General features: G+C 40.1%; 1 protein-coding gene across 1 annotated transcript in view; it reads right to left on the bottom strand.

Annotated features, from left to right (window-relative positions):
* The window catches only part of DNER (delta/notch like EGF repeat containing), a 190,536-nt gene that overhangs the window by 47,738 nt on the left and 124,180 nt on the right, over positions 1–18,618 (bottom strand). The window contains exons 6-7 of the mRNA XM_089509155.1: positions 10,367–10,520; positions 6,509–6,622 (exon numbers count right to left, since the gene is read on the bottom strand). Coding sequence (XP_089365281.1) covers positions 6,509–6,622; positions 10,367–10,520 — 268 coding nt within the window. The remainder of the gene's footprint in view (positions 1–6,508; positions 6,623–10,366; positions 10,521–18,618) is intronic.

The raw sequence follows: 18,618 nt of genomic DNA, 5'->3' as shown, positions 1-18,618 counted from the left end.
CCAGCATTATCTTCCTCCTCCCCAATATATTCATCAAAACAGTTCCTAAATCATACTCAGGGGCTCTTCAGACTGGCCAACTCTGGGAGCAGAGTTGGGGCATCACATCCACATGACGCACGCCCTGACTCTGTCCCCCCCAGTGCTGTGACACCACACACCACTCCACACAGCATTTGGCATAACAGCGCTCCTCCGGCACTGTGTCTGGATGGCGCAGTGGCAAAGGAACACTGTATAGTTGCAGCGCCATGGCATCACAGCTATTATGTCCTGGAAAGGCCGGATCGGAGCCACAGCGTGCAGTTGCCACAGCCCCGATCTGGCTAGGAAAGGGGAGGCATTGCGCCATCCCTTAGTAGCTGTCTATACAGCCACTCAAATTACATTTTTTTCCTTTAGCCATTTGAAGGTTATGAGTTAATTTTTCAATCAAAGGTAACTGTTGCACCTTATTATACCAGGCCATCACAGATATCCCCTTTAAATCTTTTCAGAGTCGAGCTGAGACCAGTTTGGCTGCTACTAATAAATAATCAATATATGATCCTATTTAATTCTGTGACCTTAACCATTCAAGTATGGATTTGAATCCAGCCTTCATGAACCTAGTCCAAAAGCTTATATAATAAAAGATACAAAATAAAAGTAGTAATTAGATAAAAGAGAAAGGGGGAGTCTTAAATATAGCAAATAATAAGCAAAATAAAGTGCATTATGCAAATTTATTCACTATTGTCTTTAGTGAGCTTACAGGAACACTGCAAGTTGAAACAAAGGGAACAAAGGTTCATTTCCCATGACTGAACAGAAGGCTCAAGATGTATCTCATGTCTTGATTAATTTTGCAACCAGCTAATGAAATTCTGAAGAGCAGAGCAAAATTTTCAAAACTAAAAAATATTTTAGTTGAATGTGTCAGACCTTGTTGAAGGTACAAATACTTCAAAACTGGATTGTTATTTTCTGCTAGGGCTTTTGATTGAACAGTACAACAGTACTTTCCTACTTTCATAGGTTAGAACTTCAGTAGTGATACGGCAATCAGATGTGTTTTAAACCACTTTCCTGTCCGTGGCAGAGGAAAATAAAGGCTCCAGCTAGATGAAATATGTCCTTATATGAAGTATGTGGCTCTAAAGGAGGTCTTTATGAAAGCAAATGGTCTCCATGTGAACAGGTGTCTGATTGCAAGGAGACGTAAGGCTGAGTCTTATGTACTGTACTTGACAGCAGCAGCATATAAATTGTTGAATAACCAAAGGTCAGTGCTGACAACAAGGGTGCTTTTTTGGGGGGAGGGGGGTAATACCCAACCCCAGTTTTTGGAACTGAATGATCCTGCACTGTGCCTTGTTGCATCTTGTAATTGTCTTACCCTGTTTTAGTTTATTTCTGCTGGCTATTTCCTTTTTGGACTGTTTGATCTTAGCTTCTGGAAACTCTCCATCTGGTATCATCTTTAACACCCAGTAGGCCTTGACCCTGCTGTACTGCTTCCCTAGTCTCTAACCTGGTTTGCTCTTTATTTCATTTATATGTCGCTTTTCTCCGAGAGTGGGACCTGAAGTGGCTTCCAGAAACAGTATGTTAGCAACATTTACAATAAAATTTAAAAGCAATTAAAATCACCCCATAAAACACACCAAAATAATTTTAGAAACAACCCAAAGTGTAAATGATAAATAAAACATGAACAATAAAAGCCCCTTTACTTATACATTAAAAACCTGCTTAAAAAGAAACTTCTTTGCCTGTCAGTGAAGGGAAAACTGGGAGAGAGCCAGCCTAGCCTTCTATAGAAGGGAGTTTCAGAGGGACTAAATAGCTTACTCTACAGACCAACACCAGGTATCTTGTTTCTGGAAATAAGGCAGTAACATCGGGCCATGGAGACAGGCATGAAGTAAGGCATATCTGAAGCTGGGATATGGTAACACAATCAACTCCACCCTGTAATTCAATATTGTAGACAGTGCTGGCTTCTCATATAGTTTTATGAGCCAGCACTATGAAGGGGTCACATCAACATCAATATCCACATCAATAACCAAAGAAATTCTGTAGAAATTCTGGACTAAATCCAAAGTTATCTAGAGTAGACTCACTGAAGTGGATGAGACTTGGTAGCCACAAGTATAGTTCCACTGACTTCAGTTGGTCTACTTGAAGTAAGACCAATTAGCACTCTGATAGATACAAAAGAGGCTTCATTTTAAACCCACATGGGTCCAAAATACACAACAGAAATAATCCCAGTTTGAGACCACTTTGACTGCCCTGGCTCAATGCTAGGAAACTCTGAGAACTATTGAAGACATTTAGCCTTCTCTGTCAGAAAGCTCTGGTACTACAATAAATTACAACTCACAAGATTCCCTAGCACTGAGCCAGGGCAGTTAAAGCACTCTCAAACTGGATTATTTCTGCAGTGTATTTTGGACCATGGAGAACAAATTACAGAAAAGAATTTGAAATTTAGAAAAGCAAGAGAATGCTTGAATGCTCAAACCCAATGGCATCCTTTAGAGTGTTTCTTTATTCCAATTGTCTGTGAAATAACACTGTTAACTTCCCTGTAAATTGTCTCATCCACTTTGACAAGGACATATGTCATTAGTTTTGACTAAGAATGATCAAATGTGATAGATGGGAAACGAAAACTGAAGTTCCATTCAGTACTTCAGCCCAACTCAGCTTAGAGGTCAAATATAGAACTCTAGAAATCAAAAGAAAAATTTGAAGTGAAATGAACATAGCTACTCTCCTTAATATATTCTACCGTTGAAACATGACATTCAATAGGAATTTCTCAAGTCTTTTAGTCATCAGCTGCTATATGTGAGAGACAGTTTTATGGGTTCTTTTTATCACTCTTTCTCCAATGCTCTCAAACGTCTTCTCTATTTTAATTGCTGGAGAACCCCAGCTCAAAGGTTTGGCACCCTGAATTACAGAAGTCATCTTTATTATGCAAATGGACCATTTTATAAAAGAGTTCTTTATTAGCTCTTTTTAATTTTTTTCCTTACCACATATTTAATATTTCTTTTAAAATCTAAGGCTAGACTCTCAGGTCTATTTTTCTTTTTTTAAAAAAGCCTGTTCAGGTAGGCTTTTAATGTGTAATCAGGGGATGTGTTTTACATGGGACGGGTATTGTGATTTTATTGTGGTTTTAATGTTTGTAATTTTATGTTGTTTTTAGCTGAAGTTTTATTTGTTTCATTGTGATATGTTTTTAGAATTTTTATTTGTGAGCTGCCTTGGGTCCCTTCAGGGAGAAAGGCAGGAAAGGAAGAAAAACAACAACAAATAAATAAATAAATTAGTCCTGCTTGCTCATCATGCACTGATCAGGCCTTAGATGCCATTTCTGAAAAGAAACTTGCCCAAAGTAATTAAAAACTTCCAACATTGCTTTGTCAAGTCTCCCTTTAGGCAATATGTCAAGGAAGTCTGCATCCCTGTCTGCACAGCCCAAATAAAAAAAAGCTCCCCCAGCCTCTTGGAATGGAGTCTGGATGATGCAGGGTCCAATCCTGAGTCTGGTGTGAACAGTCTGGATGACAATGGTCCATTCAGCACCAAACCCAAGGTTTTTAAATGAAGTAAAAAAAACTCCCTGCTTCAGATCTTTTTAGAAGATCTGGAGCCCTCTGTGCACACTGGGCAGCTGTGTGAAATGTATCCCGTTGGACCACCCACTACAGCTGCCATGCATCACTCAGAGGCCAGAAACATGGCACCCAACTACGTGATCCACATTCGGCACCTTGTTCTGACCTCAGATTGAATGAGGCATGCCAGAAGTGGACAGCACTGTAATACACCCATGAGATCAGCTGCCTGGCATCAGAGTTGAGGGTCCCAGGTAACAGCAGGGAGGTTGGAGCAACTCTAGGGTGAGGTTACTCCAGGCTGCTTATGGAGTACCTTTGCCCATGCAGACACCACCCTATTGATTCATCCCCAGTAACTGACAGCCCAATTTACACTTTCCTCCTCATTTTCCTTTGTCACAAATTTATGTACTTTCAGCATCCTTTGTTTATTTTATTTTAGGTCCATTCTTTCACCCAGACTTTGGGGCTTTAGCATTTAAGTATATATTAGCTCATGGGTTATTTCTCCCCAGTGAGCTATATTTGCATTTCAGAGCATGTAGACTTTTTTTTTATCACATAGAAACAATTAAGCACAGTGGGGGAAAGGAAACTGGGCAAGGACCTCCTGGGAGAACAGTCTAAAAATGCAGTATATGCAATTTAATATGCAACTTTCCAAGTACTATCACACAAACATAGTGATGTATCTATGTTTTAACTTCACTCTCCCTGCAATCTTTCCTCAGAATAAAGGCAGTAAATGGAGAAGGTGATTGTGTGCAAGAGAAAAATCATTGTCATAAGGGGTAAATGGTTGGTGGACTAATACATTCTGATTGATTGACTGATTGGATTAAAAGAGAGAGAAACTGAAGCATTAGCATTTGGTTAATTCAGTTAATACCTGTTGTTTCATCATAAATAACAGGTATGATATTCTCTCTAGACATCTCTATCTTCTCCGCCATGCTATTTAATGTATGTCAGAAGCCACTGGGTCAGATCATCAAAGAATTCAGAATGAGGTACCAGCTCACAGATGACACTCTGCTCTCTTTCTCCATGTTCTCTGTTTCTGCTGACACAGTACAGGTACTCAGCTAGAAACAGAAATTGGTAATGGGACAGATGAGGGCTAATAAACTGAGGCTGATTTCCAACAAAAATGGGGGACTTATAGTTGTCTTATATCTGGGGTTTGGATATATAGCCTGTTCTAAAGGTTGTTGCACTCTGCTTGAGAAAGGCATTTATAGCTTTGACTTCTCTTTGATCCAGTACTTGAAGTCCAGGTTGCCTCAGAAGCGATGGCTGCCCTTTATCCCTTCCATGTGTTCATGAGCTATAACTATTTTTGGATAGACATAGCAGCTACTGTTTATGCTCTAATAACTTCCCTAAATTGATTGCTACAAAGCACTGTATGAAGTGCTGACCTTGTTCAGCTTAAGTTCTGGGGGATGCATTCCAATGGCTGATGGTGCCAAAGGCAAAAAGTTAAGGACCAAAATCACTACCATATTTTAATGGAAAGCCCCTACTGATAGTAACCAGGCACTTCAACTTTTTCCAATATGGGAGAGCTATGCTACAATTGGGAAACCATATAGTTATGGTGCTATGGGGAAGATGGCATAGCTATCTAGGAAAGCCCAGATTGAAAAAATTCTGGGGGACTGGAGGTTTTCCCACATCTTTCCTATATAGAAGTCACAGTAAATTGAGGAGGGGTGCTGATGACACTTTCTTCAAGCAAAATTAGAGCAAGAACTATAAACTAATATAAGAGATGACCCATTTGGTGAGCAGACCCACCTGCCCTGTTTCTGTCCATATATTTAGCCAATGTTATTATTTTCTTTTAAGGCTTACATTTGGCTAGCATGGATTTTCACAGGGTACTTTTAGGAAGCCAGTTCAGATTTGGCTGAGTCCCAATATCTGATTGTCTCACTGAATGCTGTTACTATTTATGTATTCATGGGGGATGGAAGAGGCACAAAAATATTCAAAATGTCAGATTTAAACTGCTGACATTGTGTCTGTTTATAGGTCTCAACATAACTGTTAAATGGGTCACCCATTATAATAGTGTACACTAAGAAAAGATACAAACCCAGTGCTGCACTAAATACAAATGAACGTTGATTGTTAAGTCTGTATATGGTATGAGAAACATCTCTATATACAACACAGCCTAGGTATATAAGAAATAATGGTGGGAAAGGTAACAAGAAGAGACTGGCAAGAGGAACTGTCATTTGCCCTGAGCTCCATTATGAACCAACATTTTAGTAAGGATGACTAATGTGAATGTTTTATTATTGAAAGTTTCCATAAATTTAGGAGCAATCAAGTTACACAACAAGCACCTCCAGGCAGAAACAAGCTACAAGAAATATGCTTCCAGCCATCATACAACATTCTCATTTGACACATCTTAATATCTTTGACATATATGTAGGAAGATGATATTTACAGAATGACCCTTGGGCACTGCTGTCATGGACAGCAGCTAAACAAGCAGAGTCATTATATACTTGCAATAACAGGCACAGCAGCACATGAGCAGTATAAATAAATGCTAGTAGAGACACACTAATACATACATTCATAGTATCTGTGGTAATTCTGGCAATATCTCTCAGGCATGAGCTCATTTATCTCATGACTACATATCCATATTACCCAGGGAAGCACTTATCAGTTCACACAACTAGTTGTCTGAATGATGAATGGCTGCATGCCAACACATCCAGTTCAAGCATGGTTGTACACATAAGTACAAATGCAGAGGCACACGCAACAACAAGTATATCTGAACCAACAAGCAGACAAAGCAGAAACAATGTCCTTAGGCAGCTGCTGTAGAACTTACACCTTCAAAGTTTGTTGCTCACCTTCTGGACACTGGCAAGTAAATCCACTGATGCTGGAGTGGCAGGTACCTCCATTTTGACAGGGCTGTTGAATGCAGTAGTCAATTTCTGATTGACACAGTTCTCCAGTATACCCTTCATCATGACAGAATCATTTTTTAAAGGGGAAGAGAGGAAGAAGAGAGAGAGAGAGAGAGAGAGAGAGATGGGGAAGAATTTTACTAAGAAATTTATTACTAGAAGGGACATTCTAGCATTTAAACAGAATCCTGGAATATTGATCTCGTAAGATAGTTATCTTCAGTAATTAACAGGAAGAGGATCAGTGTCAGTGCCTTCCAATGAAAACAAAACATATCAATGTACATCTGCAATGACAAAAGAACACTATTTTATAAGCAACCGTTCTCACAGCACTAGCAGATGTTGTTCTAACTTAATTGCAAAACCATTAATTAATTAATTAATTCTGCCTGTCTTCTAGGCATTAGACAAGCAAAACTTGGACTTATATGATTTATTATGAGTGAATCTAACACAGAGGGTAGATACAACTATGGCAGGAGGGAAAGCCAACCTCTGATTGTGGTTTAGGCTCTGGGCTTTCCTTCTCAGAGAGCTAGCTTGGTGTAATGGTTTGAGCACTGGACTACGACACTGGATACAGTATTCAAATTCCCATTCACCCATAGAGAACTATTGGGTGACCTTGGGCAAGTCAGCCTCAAAAAACGGTAAAAACCCCTCTGAACAAATCTTGCCAAGAAAACCCCATTATAGGTTCATCTTAGGGTCACTATAGTTCAGAAATGACTTGAAGGCATACAACAACAACTTTCCTCCAAAGTCTACTTAAACCTTATTCTAATCTGTCCAGTTTAGACATAACAAGAAGCCACCATCAAGCTTCCATCCTTCAAAATCAGTGGGAAAAGTGCAGCTGGGGGACGACTTGTAGTCTTCTGGCGGCATTGGTGGCGTTTTGCTGTGTGACCACACTCATTCTTGCCCATTCAAGCCCATTCTCAGCCCATGCCTGGATCGGGTGAATGGCATGCAATAATCTCCTAATACTCCCATCATCAACTGCCACACTGACTGTGGATCATAGAAACTGTAGTTTAGCAAGATCAGAGGGTGCTGGTTTGGAAAAAGCTGATCTAAAAGGATCTGGTAAGCATGACTCATACATCCATGCTATTCATGTTTGCTGAAGATAATCTGCTTCTATCAAAACTTGTAATCTTCCTTTTATAGTAATTTGAAGCAATTAATATCAGAATTTTGACAATTCACTGTCAGCTTTGTGAAAACATTATCTATGCTATATACAGTATTAAAAGGAACAAATCGTTTAATTTTTAATATGAAAGTAGTATTTTATAAGTTAGTGTGCTTTCTCAAACAACTCACAATGCTTATGGCTTGTTGTGGCTTTTGAAATCTTAAATGAAGTGGGGTTCACAACAGGAACAGCTGTTTCCATATGAACTTGTCCAGCCACTCAGGTCTTTCTCAGTCTCTACTCAGACTGCCTTCCCTATTCCTGGTTTAGATGGATGACAACATGGAACTGTTCCTTCTCAGTTGTAGCCACATCTCTGGAAATCCATTCATCAAATGCTCTCTTGTAATCACATTTAGGCGGTAAAGCATTTCCATTCTGTCTTTTAAATGAATCAGATTTTACTCTTGCACTGTGGCTGACCGGCTTTTCTATTTTGCTTTTTCTTGTTGACCTCAAATGTCTGAATGAGTCCTTGACCCTTCAGTACTCTTAAAAATCAAGGGAAGGAAGAAGAAGCCTCCTTTTTGCCTCTTCCATCACAACCACACCAATGCAAGTGACAAGGAAAGAGTGCAGGAATTTGACAGCTAGGGAGGGATAGTTCTGAGACATGTATGGTGATCATATATGTCAGGGAAACACCAAACTTCCTCTTTGAGCATTCAGATTAGGAGCCAAATGGGAAAGAATAAGCCTTGAATAGCTCACCCCTCATTTTGAAGCAATTTTTATGAGCCCTCAAAGTTTTGCTTAGTTAAGAAGAACTTCAATGTCAACATTACCAATGACTGCAAAGGCTCTTTTAAAAATAGAGATTTTACCTTTTTTTACATGTTCTTCACAAGCAATAATTTTAGGGCAAACTAAAAACCTACTTCCAGTGAGTCAGATGTATTTCTATTCCCCTCTCAAGTCCTGGACAATGATACGACTTATCTATACAGGTATTTATTTCTATTAAATGAGTAGACTTCACTCACTATGACCTTGTCTCTAAAGCTTATCGAAGTAGCTTTACTCCAAGCTGAATTACAGACTAATTTATCTTCTCCAATGTACTTTGCTGTTAATAGAATTTAAAGCATTACTTAACCATATTTACATATCTTTCTTGTTAAGGATATATGCAGATACATTTGCATATTTATATTAAATATAGAAGATGAAAATCTATGAGCCCAAAGAGGTCACAGCTTTTGGACAGCAGTGCTTTTATCAGAATTCAGGCTGGAAAAGTTAATTTATGTATTTACTATCTAGATGTGAAAGAAGCTGAAGTACAATGGAGGATCACCAACCCTAAAGGATATGGAATATTTGTCACATAAACAAATGGCAACTTTGTACTTCCACTGCTCCATTGCACTGAATGTGGACCCTTGATTCAGCATAGTCAGTTCAAAAGACAGAAGAGTATTCTCAACTGCAGGAAGAGATGGGCAACCAGTATTTCTCCAGATGCTGGATTATAATTCCCGATATTGCACTATAATTCCCATAATCTCTGGCTACTGCCCATGTTTTGTATGGCTAATGCTTGACCATACCAGTCTTGCCTGCTGAGCTGACTTATTCCCATCCTAGTTTGCAAATTTCTGCAGATTTTTGCAGATGTAATTTCTCCTTCCTTCCTTCCTTCCTTCCTTCCTTCCTTCCTTCCTTCCTCCAAATGCTCCTAGAAGGGTTGCTGAGAAACTGTCCTTCTTGTCAGAAGAAGAAGCAGAAAACATCAGGAAAGAAGAAACATAAGGGGAGCAAGACTGAAAAGAGTGTATCAGCCAATAATGCCATGTGTCAGAACATACTGAGAACTTCAGTACAATAATTTCCAGAACAGATATTCTCTCATGCATTTGGGCAAATTATTTCAGTCAGCACATGCTTCCCCCACCCCGCTTTCCTTCCCAATATATATTATCTTGTGTGTCTTTTAGATTGCAAGCCTGAGGGAAGGGACTGACTAAGTGGTCTTTTTTGTAATCCATTTTGGACATATTTTTTGTTTCAGGAGTAGGACAAATATTCTTCAAATAAATAAATAAATGATAAATAAATAAATAAATAAATACAGCTTCATGTGTCAGCAAGGAAGCAGAACTTATGGGCTAAATCTGTTCTCATTCCCTTTCCCATTTATATTAAAATAGCCAGATCAGGCTTAGTCTATATTACTTCTTAGGATATTACTGAAAGAAATGGCATCGTGTACTGCCTTAGCTGCATCCTCATTCCAAGTGGAGTATACACTGATGCCTGCAAATTAATATGCAATTATGATCTCTATACACATATAAACAATGTTCTTCTATTAGTTTTCTCTGATCTGTCAGATACAAGGGGTGTTGGGAACAGATGTAGCTGGCAGATCCATTGCCAAGAGGCAGCTTCGCAACATATCAAGGATAGAGACCAGCATTGGGACAGTTGCTGTACAACTCAGAGCAGCTGAGATAGCCTTAAAACAAAAGAAGAATTTGCTGCCCTCAAAGCAGCCTCTGCACTAAATACAAATGTTGTGCAGGACTTCCTTCTACAAAGCAAAAAAGACATAGCATAGAGGTACGTGATTCCAAGCATAACCCAAAACGTACCAGGGAGGCATGTGCAGGTGAAGTGGTTTCCATCATGTTTTTCTATAACATCTATGCAGGTTCCTTTGTTTTGGCAAGAGCTGCTTTTACAGGCATTGAATTCTTCACAGAGACCACCCAAATATTGATCTTCACAGTCACAGAAAAATGTTGCCTAGAACAAAAAAACACTGCTATGAATCTTCAAAGCTTCCTTCTAAGTTATGATCTTGATCAAGAAAAGAAGCATCCCTAAAGTTAGACAGTAGTATAGATGTGGCAAATTACCAATTAAGAGGGTAACAAGATCTCTAGAGGGAAACTCCTTAAAATACAAATGCTTATGCAGGAAAGGCAGCTTCTGAACTTTGATTATGACCAATTTAGCATGTTTTTGGCATGACACACTTTCATCTTAGATTAATTACATCATTTTTTAAAAAAAAGAATTACCCTCCATTCCCTTTTTCATAAGCACAAATAGAGAATAGAATTTAAAATGAAATCTTAAAAAAAATTGATAGCACAAGATGAAAAGAAAAACAACCAACTAATTACTTGGCCATAATTTAGCATTCATGCAACTCAATCCTTATGAATATTTTCTCAGACAAAAGCCTGGTAAATTTCTTATTCACAATAATGAGTACTTAAAATGCAGCCAAATTCAGCTGATGAATTGTCAGGTCTGGGTCAAGATGATTTCCTGCTTCAGATGGCAGGATGAATGACCACCACCCCTCAATTCAACATGTGTAGAACTCAATGTCAACTAAGTTACTTTGGCATCTGAGGCACATACCATATATACTCAACTATAAGTCGAGAAATTTATGCTCCAGAATGAGCTCCAAAATTCTGGGTAGACTTATACACAAGGCAATACAGTAATACAGTGGGGATCCGAGGGGGATACGTTCCAGGTCTGCCTCCCCATAGATAGCCAAAACAGTGGGACCTCAGGTCTCATTGTCCCTAATGGCTGCGTGAGAAGTCAAAGCAGCTCACAATATCAAAGACTGATGCAAATCAACTATGAGGGCTTGAAGGAATTGGGAGGGGAGGATAAGCAAAATACAACAAGTAAAAAAAAATGGTCTCAAAACAGGCAAGCGGAGTTCCCCCACAAAGTCCTCCTTCATTCCCGGGCTCCACATATGAGTCCCAGGCCCATTGCTCCTGGATCCCCAAAAGTCCTCCAGAGTACGCCAATACTGCCTGCAGAGGCCTTCTTGGGCCTGTCTTTACATGAAGCCAGGAGGAGGCCTGGGCCTCTTTCCAGGCTGGACTACAATCTCAGACTGGCACCACAGAGCATGCAGCCAAGCTGCATTGTCTCTCCTCCTCTGCCAAGTGGCCAGGGGCTTTGCCAGGCGGCCATCCTTGTCTCTGCCTAGTCCTCCTCTCCCTCCTGCCAGCCATTAGGACAATGGAAGCCCCCAGGCAGCTTGAAAGTGAATGACATCATGGCAGAGGAGGAGGAAGAAGACAGGGGAAAGAGGCAAGACAACCAGCCCACCACATTGTCCTCCTCATCCTCTGCAGTGTCATTCACCAATGAGTGGCTTGGGGACTTTGCCTGGCATGCAGCTTTGCCACTCAAAGGAGAACGACATGGCAGAGGTTGAGGAGGACAATGCAGTGGGTGGGTTGCCTTGTCTCTTTTCCTCGTCCTCCTCCTCCTCCTCACAAGGCTGCCTGCCCGTCAAAGACCCCTAGTCTTCTCAAAAGTGAATGATATGGCAGAGGAGGAGGAGGAAGACATGGCAAAGAGACAAGGCTGCCTGCCCTTGACTTATACATGATGTTGACTTGTAGTCAAGTATAAACATTAATCCCACATATACTGCTCTCGCTGGCAGTAAAAATACATGACATCAGTTTACAATTTGCTGCTCCTTCATGACAGCCCAAATCTGCCACTTGAGGCAGCTGCCTCAATCTACCTATTGGTAGGGCAAGCTGCCAGAAAAGCACACACACAAACACAAACACACACACACTCACCCACTATACCTCAGGGTCTACCATTCAAAGAGAATGCTCAAGCATTTCTCTCATGAAGAATTGTATAAGCTCAATTTGCAATGGAAGTTCACAGGTCTGCCCTCCTGAGTGAACTCTTTTTATGTTACAAGATGCAGTGGAGATCAGAAGCAAGAGTCACACCTGCAAGGATAGCTGGTGAATCCAGCACCATGGGGGAAGTGAATCCTCTGTCAGTTTTATGCATGCTCCACTTGCAACTGCTCCATATCGCAGAAGTGTGCTGGACCTTATTCCACCTAGAGATCTATTCCCCAGGAGAGCTTACCTGTGACCTAAAACAGCATAAACAGGCATAAAACCTGCTGCCTCACAGCAAAGGCTCCACCAGTCACCTCTGAATGCCTGCACTTGATATTTACCCTATGTTATACCATCTGATGCTCATATAAGACCCAAGGCCAGAGCAGATGGGCAGGAAAAAGCAGCTCATTCCTGCTTTTTCCAAAAGCGGTTCAAACCCCACTGCCCACACTGCCTGCTAAGAAGGCAGGACAAATATGCACAGCCCAACTGTACAGTGTGGCATCAAGCCATGCTGCTGGCTATTTTATTGTTGTTGTTGCTTCCCCACCATGCATGTGCACTGTGGCACAAACACACTGCCTGCTACCTACAAGTACTTCCCACACCCTGTTACAAAAACTTTCACTGTACATATGCACTTGCGAAAGATTTATAGAAAGCAATAGCTAAATATGTGATACTTGCAATGTCCTGCCTTCCTCACAGAAATTCAAATCACACATATGTCCTATATTTTGGTAATATACTTTATTTTTTCATTTGAAACTTTTGTATTTTGAAGACAGGCAGAAAGAGAAGGCAATTCCTTTCTGAACTATTATTTAAATGTGTCAAATCCAAATACCAATTCTATTTTTCAATTTTCGTTTTAAAAAAACCTGTATTTCATTTTCATATCTTGCATTTAGAGCAGAGAAGCAGAATATCCTGCCCTTCCAATGTTATTGGATTCCACCTCCCATAGTTTCCTCAGTTCTCTCAACAAAGAAGAACTTTGTTTCTACTGCTCCCACCTTACAAAAATTTTGGGATGGGTCTAATGCAAATCAAATAACCATTTATCTTTCAATCCTGCTTGCAAATGTCATTCAAAAAAAGTACACAGTGGATGATCTTAATGTGTGCAGTGTATGAAACATAATAAATTATAATCAGGTAGAGGGAAATACAAGCAATATACTGTGCGTTGGATCCAGGGGAAATTAGTCACACATTCAATCCCACTGCCTCAGTGGTTTCAATGGCACTGAAGTGAGGTTAATTTTCTTTCAATCCAATTGCATTTCCTGGGCTATATTACATTTATAGAATCTAAAGGCACAATCCATCCGGGAAGCTTTCCCAAATAAGACACACTGATGTGAATGAGAGAATGCAAAAACAACAGCACTTTACTGCACATAACTTTCCCAGCAGGTTTTGTCCTCCTGGCCTAGAAACAATTCTAGGTTACTATTAATAACACTGTTATGATCTTCACTGTATTTTGGAGAAACTATTAAAGACATGCAAAAATGACATTCTGAATCTTGTAGATTAAAGCTATGATCAATGCTATAACAAGTTTTCCATCTGATGAAGGAACTCTTTCAGGTGTTCTCTTTCTGAAAAATCTGGGTTCTCTATCACAAAGCTACCAAAGTCATTCCTTTACAAGTGGAATGGCAATGTTCTTTCTTGCTTCTTTCAAGTAGCAGCATGATGAGAACTGGGATGGAGGGGACAGAGCTGTGTTGCATCTCCTAGCCACTCATGTTTAGGTGCTATTGAGAAACCTGAACAGGGGTAATGGTACATATGTAACTGCACACCACTTCTAAGCTAATGAATTCTACATTATTAATGGCAGGTTTCAGATGAATACAGCTAGCCCAACATTAGCTTTTTCCCCTGGATTAGAGAAAAAGGCAATGAAAAAGTTTTTAATTAATCTGAAATTCCAGCCTTGAAGGAAATGAGGACAGTGAAGGGCTTTGATTATCTGCTATCATTTAAATACATTTAAATAGATATGACCTTCATAATTGGACTGGAGCATAGCTTTGGCACAGCTTCTGGCCTCTTAGGACGCATGCACTATTTAAACAGCATACCTCCAAGTGACCTGAAGCAGCTTTATTTTGGCCTGTCGGTTTGGGCCTAGGGGCTCCTTTTCATCCTGGGGGAAAGTGATCGGTGGGGTCCCACAGGCTTCTGTCCTGGGTCCAGTGCTATTCAACATCTTTACCAATGACTTGGATGACACAATTGGGGGCATAGTTATCATATCTGCAGATGACACCAAATTAGGAGGAATAGCTAAGAATCAAAATTCAAAATGACCTTAACAGATTAGAAAACTGGGCCAAAGCTAACAAAATGAAATTCAATATGGAGAAATGTAAGGTACTACACTTAGGGCGGAAAAACAAAACACATAGATATAGGATGGGGGACACTTGGCTTAAGGAGACTACATGTGAAAGGGATCTGGGAGTCCAAGTAGACCACAAGTTGAACATGAGTCAACAGTGTGATGCAGCAGCTAACAAGGCCAATGCGATTTTAGGCTGCATCAATAGAAGTATATTGTCTAGATCAAGGAAAGTAATAGTGCCACTCTATTCTGCTTTGGTCAGGCCCCACCTAGAATACTGTGTCCAGTTCTGGGTGCCACAATTCAAAAAGGATATTGAGAAACTGGAGCATGTCCAAAGGAGGGCAAGCAAAATGGTGAAGATCTGGAAATCATGCCTTATGAAGAAAGACTTAGGAAGCTGGGGATGTTTAGCCTGGAGAAGAGAGGGTTAAGAGGTGATATGATAGCCCTGTTTAAATATTTGAAAGGATGTCATTTTGAAGAGGGAGGAAGCTTGTTTTCTGCTGCTCCAGAGAACAGGACCAGGAGCAAAGGATGCAAGCTGCAGGAAAAGAGATTCCACCTCAACATTAGGAGGAACTTCCTGACAGTAAGGGCTGTTCGACAGTGGAACACACTCCCTTGGAGTGTAGTGGAGTCTCCTTCCTTGGAGGTCTTTAAACAGAGACTAGATGGCCCTCTGTCAGGCATGCTTTGATTGAGAGTTCCTGCATGGCAGGGGGTTGGAGTGGATGGCCCTTGTGGTCTCTTCTAACTCTATGATTCTATGATTTTATTTATTTATTTATTTATTTGGATTTTTATCCCATCTTTCCCCAAAATGGGATTCAAGGCAGCTTGCAATAATATAAACAGGATACAACTAAAATATTAATTTAAAAATTTAAAGAAGAATTAAATAGTTTTAAAACACAACAGTTAAAAACACAGCATAGTTTAAAACATTTCAATAAAACACTAAAAATATCAAAGCATTAAAACAGTACACCGATTACATTCACACACATGTACTTATACATGTAGTATAAGTAAAATTCACACTTGTTTAAGAATGTCTTCATTAAATATTAAAAATATTTATTTTTGCTGTATATTTTGTTTGCTTGGGGCTCTGCCCTGAATCTATTGGAAAAATTTTATTGATGGGGGGAGGAAATAATTTAGAAACTTCTTATATCACTAATCCTTCAACAATTGGATCTTTTGCACACATGTGCCTGCTGGCAACTGCAGAATAAAAAGTGCTATAGCTTTGATCTAGGGCAGAGAAGCTCCTGAAACATGGAGTCAGTATCTGGGTCCAGAAATGAACACCTCGAGCACTCTGTTATGTTTAAAACCAATTCATCTTATTACAGAGATAGCAGGCAACTTTGAATCAAAAGCTCATACAGAGGTACTTCTGAAGTTCTAAAACTTCAGAGGTGTTCAGATCTGAGGTTTGGACTCAGGCACCTAACCAATTTGAGCAATATAGAACAGCACTGGAAATTCATTTCATGAGAAAAGATAACAGCAGCAATAATATAACACCAAGAAAATATTGGCCAATACTATACAGTAACTTAAATGTTGCACTGTTGCTGGAAATGTAACATGAATATTTAATCCCTTTTGCCTATGAGAACAACTAGAACAACTTATCCTAATGTCTTATTTTCCTTTTCTCTGCCACAGCACTGCATCCTGCAGTTCCAACCTCATTAACAGGGTATTTTTTTTCCCTACTTGGTATCATGACACTCTTGTATTTTACAACATATGTGACAATAACAGAGACATAAAATACAAAAGAAAGACCACCTCTATGGTCCTAGATTTGTCATAATGCTTCACATGTTTCATACAGAAGCAAAAGAAGCAGCAGTCACACTGACTTCAACTGTGCACATATTGTCCTTACATGAGTTAAATTTACGGATTCTTTTTGTAGCTAATGTTGGTTCAAAACACACTGCAGAAATAATCCAGTTTGAGACTGCTTTAACTGTCCTGGCTCAGTGCTAGGGAATCCTGGGAATTGTAGTTTATTGTGACATCATGGCTTTCTGATAGAGAAGGCTAAATGTCTCACAAAGCTACAGGTCCTAGAATAACCTAGCATTGAGCCAGGGCAGTTAAAGTGGTCTCAAAGTGGATTATTTCTGCAGTGTGTTTTGGACCATTCTTAATAATTCTATTAACAATACCTATAGAGAGAATATGCAGCACAATGACAAAGGAGTGATATAGCTTGGTGACAAGCATATATTTAATATTCAGATGATCCCAAGGTCATAAGATCCATGGCATCTCCAGAAAATTCAGGCCTGGGCAACTCATGGTCTCTGAATCACATTGTTCCTCCCACCCCACTGACATTTATGCAGGTCTTTGCCCCATCTGCTGCTGCATCACTAAATTTCTCTGGTGTGGTTGAAACAACAACAACAATAACAACAAAAGGTCAGTTTCACTTTAAAACAATGTGTACAGTCCCTATGTCTTATTTTAAAGTAAAATTATGACCCTTTTGCCAGTTGTCACAGCAGCCAATTTTTAAACTGAAGACAACTTTGCTGACAATGTGCTGCTAGAACTAGGGCTGCACAGTCTAGTGATAGGGCTCTTAATAGGTTTGGGAGGAACTACGTGCATCCCTGTTCTTGAAGGTCATTTAATCGTGCATTAAATGGCCAGGTATTACATGCTGGGGGAAAATACTGTTGGCAGACCCTGGTTAGCAGCTGTCAGCAAGAGGAGACATTACTTTGGAACCTTGGGTCGGCTTTGACTAGTCTGCCTACTACAGCCTTTCCTGGACAAAAAAAATCCAGCTTCAGTAGTTCATGCACTGCAAACATATTGATTAGACTACTATAAAGTGATATATGTGGTCCTTGAAGACAATGCAGAAGCTTCAACTATTCCAATGCATAGCAGCCAGACTCATGATAAAAACATTTTACAGAAAACATATACCACTCCTTTTATAGGAATTGCACTGGCTGCCAATATACTTCCAGTCTGAATTCAGGATGCAAGTGGTGACATTTAAATGGTTTTGGACTTTGACACTTGAAGGAGCAGAACTAATGCACTATTCAAGGATATGGGAGTTGTTGTATGTGACTCTACTGGCACTGATGCTAGTTCTATTCAAGTGATATTGTAATAGAAAAGAGAGAACTGAAAAGCATGTTAAAAGCAGAAAACAGTATAAAGTGAAACTCTATCTCAGAGCACATGGAGCTGCCTCCTTACATTTTTCTGCTCGCTCTGTTCCAGTAACCAAATTAAAAACATGGTTTTCTAATCAAAGATCTAAATAATTTTGTGTCTAAATGATTTTATCCAAATTTACACAGATAGATGGTTTAAAACAGGCTTAATATGTAGAGAGATCTTGTAGCACCTTTGAGATTAACTGAAAGAAAGAAATTGGCAGCATGAGTTTTCATAGACTTCAGGCTACTTCTTCAGATGCATTTAGGGAAGTAGACTGAAGCCTATGAAAGCTCATGCTGCCCACTTCTTTCTTTCACTTAGCGGGGATACAGAACGACACTTTGTGCCAGCCTAGGGTTGCCATAAGCCGGCTGGGGGCGGGACAATCCCGGGTTTTGACCACTAGGGGGCGTCCCTGCACGGTTTCCTCCTTGTCCCGGGTGGATGAGGTTGCCTTTGCTGGCCCTTGCAGAGCTGCGCGCAGGGCTAATGAGGAGGACTTCCTCCTCCTGAGGCTGGGTCCTCCAGGCCTGAGACTGTGAGGGCTGGCAGGGGGCGGGGCTGTTCCAGCCCCAGTCTGCCCCCATTGGCCAGCCAGACTCAGGAGGAGGAGTTCCTCCTCTGTTGGGCTGGG

Source organism: Sceloporus occidentalis, unplaced genomic scaffold, assembly GCF_023333645.1.
Source record: "Sceloporus occidentalis isolate IW3139 unplaced genomic scaffold, rSceOcc1.0.p SCAF_2, whole genome shotgun sequence".
In the NCBI taxonomy this organism is placed as follows: Eukaryota; Metazoa; Chordata; class Lepidosauria; order Squamata; family Phrynosomatidae; genus Sceloporus; species Sceloporus occidentalis.
The sequence above is the reverse complement of the archived record's forward strand: the minus strand, read 5'-3'. Positions and strand labels throughout refer to the sequence as shown.